At 36.0% G+C, this 2,663-nt stretch overlaps 1 protein-coding gene across 1 annotated transcript; it reads left to right on the top strand.

Moving 5' to 3' along the window:
- Positions 1–606: 606 nt before the first annotated feature.
- Positions 607–1,539, top strand: LOC114533071. Its single transcript, XM_028554657.1, has 2 exons — positions 607–957; positions 1,039–1,539. The coding sequence occupies exons 1-2, from the start codon at positions 784–786 to the stop codon at positions 1,537–1,539; spliced, it is 675 nt and encodes a 224-aa protein (XP_028410458.1). The 5' UTR covers positions 607–783.
- Positions 1,540–2,663: the final 1,124 nt, after the last annotated feature.

Here is a 2,663-nt window from a genome sequence, read left to right as displayed (position 1 = left end):
ACCAGAGTGGCAGCAATAATTTAAAGCATGATATGTATAATATATCTTTTTAGAAGCAAATTGGTTATCCAGTGCATGTTTTGCTTCCAGTGATGATGTTTGGTGGTAGTCTGATAACTTCAGAATAAAAGTTATTAGTCTGGGTATAGAATTTTCTCAAGTGTCTTATGTGCTGCAAAACCTAAAAACCACACATAATTTTAGAAAAGATCAAAGAAGAATATTAATACTACAATGCTAATGAAATATTTCTGAGTACTAGAATTGGGAATACTAGAATTGGAAGTACTAGAAGTGTTATTGTGCACTCTGTTGTCTTATGGCTCTCATACTTTCCTTTATTCATTTGCAATGCAACACTTCATGAGAGCATTACTTAAAAATTTTAAAATCTGGATGAACATGTATATTGAAAATATGGTTCAAAAGGCTTAAGCACTTTTCGTATATATTTAATATTCAAGTTTGCTAGAACTAGCCACCCAGTAAATATGAGTTATGATTTACTAGATAAAAAGAAATAAAAATGTATAAAACCCTTAGTTGACCTATACTCCTGAGCACTTTAAATTTAATAGCTGACTTAGCGGTACCCCAATCCATAGTTAATATAGGGGGAGGGTTTAGAAGGCCGGCAAACATAAAAGGAACACGTGACCATTTGGGATATCATGTTACAAAATGCATCACGTGACATGATATAGTGCATTGCCGTAGTAGAAACTTATAGAAGTTAGAGGGATTTTTTCCAAAATCGCTTTTTTCTGGCTACATACAAAGTCAATGGAGTCGAGTGACATCGAGTACATGGATACGGAGGAGGAGAGTTCTCTGCCGATTTTTCAAGGCGATGAAGTGTTTAGTTCGGGTTTTATAGCCGATTTTGGGCCAACTCTAGCGATGCTCGATATGGACGTGGAGGAAGTGTTGTTTGAAGTTCAGAATTCTCATGAAGAGGTGAGTTTAAATATCAAAACAAAGTAAGCTAAGCCTTTTCAAAAACCTAACTTATAATTTAACATTAATCTACATCATTAGGTCGAAGGAAATAAGACATTTCCTTGCGAATTTTGCGGGAAAGTTTGCAAGTCAAAGGGGGGACGAACAAAGCACCAGCGAAGTAAGCATATCGACGAATTGGGAGAGAGTTCGACTTCATCATCTGTCACCAACGTTGTTATCACACTAGAAAGAACCAAGTCTATCATTAGGGACATTGGCCGATATCTGACGGATGAGAAACTTTACAAACCCGAGCAAACTGCAGAGGTTTTTAAGCTGGAACCAAGTAAGTCATTTGTGAAATTCCTGAATGACCTCCTTGTAAAGTTTAAAAGAAAAAAGAGCAAGGATAACTTTCTCAAGGAGATTTATGGCAATACAAATGCCCATTGGGAAGAATATTTTCATCTGTATTTGGACAAGAAGATAGTGTTTTTGATGCTGATTCATCTGCCAGTGTGTCTGTTGACATTTGCAGAGAAAGATACTCATGGGCAATCTGAATCTGAGGTAATCTGCTTGACTTTGTATGTTTGAAGTTTGTAACTTTGTATGTTTAAAGTAGGGTATCTGTATTTTACAAAAACAATGCCCTGTAGAGAGTGGAGTGGGTATGGTCCATAAAAATGCCCCGTGGAGTGTGTGTGGTATTTCATAGTAAACCTCAAATTTAAAGAATATTTTTCAAATGAAGGTTATCACTGTGATACTAAGGAGCCAAAAAGTAGCCCTAGCCTAGGTGCAGATACTTGTGCCCAGCAAGGTGCCCAGTGTATTAGCAACTTGTAGCATAATGGTTATCATTGTTTTTCTGACTTGTTTTAGGAAGAAGTGTCTCTTTCACCAGAAGAGCATGGGCCATTGATGTATTTGGCAGGATATGTTATCAGATCTTTATACCAAAAGAGCAAAAATTGTTCAAGATCAGACTCACAAAGAAACAAAGAAATTCAATCCCTTATGTATTCCATGCGAACTGCAACAGAGGACAATGAGTATATTTCATCATTGTCAAGAGGTGGCCTTTGGTCACCTCATTCATGGCTTGTAAGTGTATTGGAAGTTAGTGAGGTAGTTTTTAGGAAGCACACAAATATGTACAAGGTCACTCGTCTACCAGTAGACAAAATAGGGATGGAAGTTTTGTCTTCTTCTCTTGTCAAAAGCTTGTGGTGCAATATTGTTGCAAATTGTGATATGGAAATATACAAAGAATGTCAGTCCTTTTGTTTAGAAAATATTGTAAAGTTGTATGTTACTGTTAGGTGTTTTTCATTTGCTAAAGATATTGTGAATAAGTACAAACTAAAGGAAGGTGTTCAGCGAAAGAAAGCATTACGGAAAGACTTGAAGAAAGCTAGTGACGTGTTGTAATTACAATTAAATGTATTCTACCAACCCTTTTGTCACCTGGGAAGTGCATTATTTTTTATTGAACCCAACATATTATGGTATGTGATGGACCAAACAGCTTATATTAATAGATCATGTGATTTAAATATCAGGTGTTATCCTACCTGTGCCTATAAGCAGGAGAACACTTGACATTTCAGACTAGAGACAGTATTGAAATTATTTATCACATGTATATTGACACAGATAGGTTTATTCCCTTCAGTTCAGTAGCAACTGACTACTAAGAGTTCACATTACACATCATT

Source organism: Dendronephthya gigantea, unplaced genomic scaffold (genome assembly GCF_004324835.1).
Source record: "Dendronephthya gigantea isolate DGI-Jeju-01 unplaced genomic scaffold, DenGig_1.0 000085F, whole genome shotgun sequence".
Lineage (NCBI taxonomy): Eukaryota > Metazoa > Cnidaria > Anthozoa > Malacalcyonacea > Nephtheidae > Dendronephthya > Dendronephthya gigantea.
Note: the sequence above shows the minus strand (reverse complement) of the source record. Positions and strands in the feature narration are given on the sequence as shown.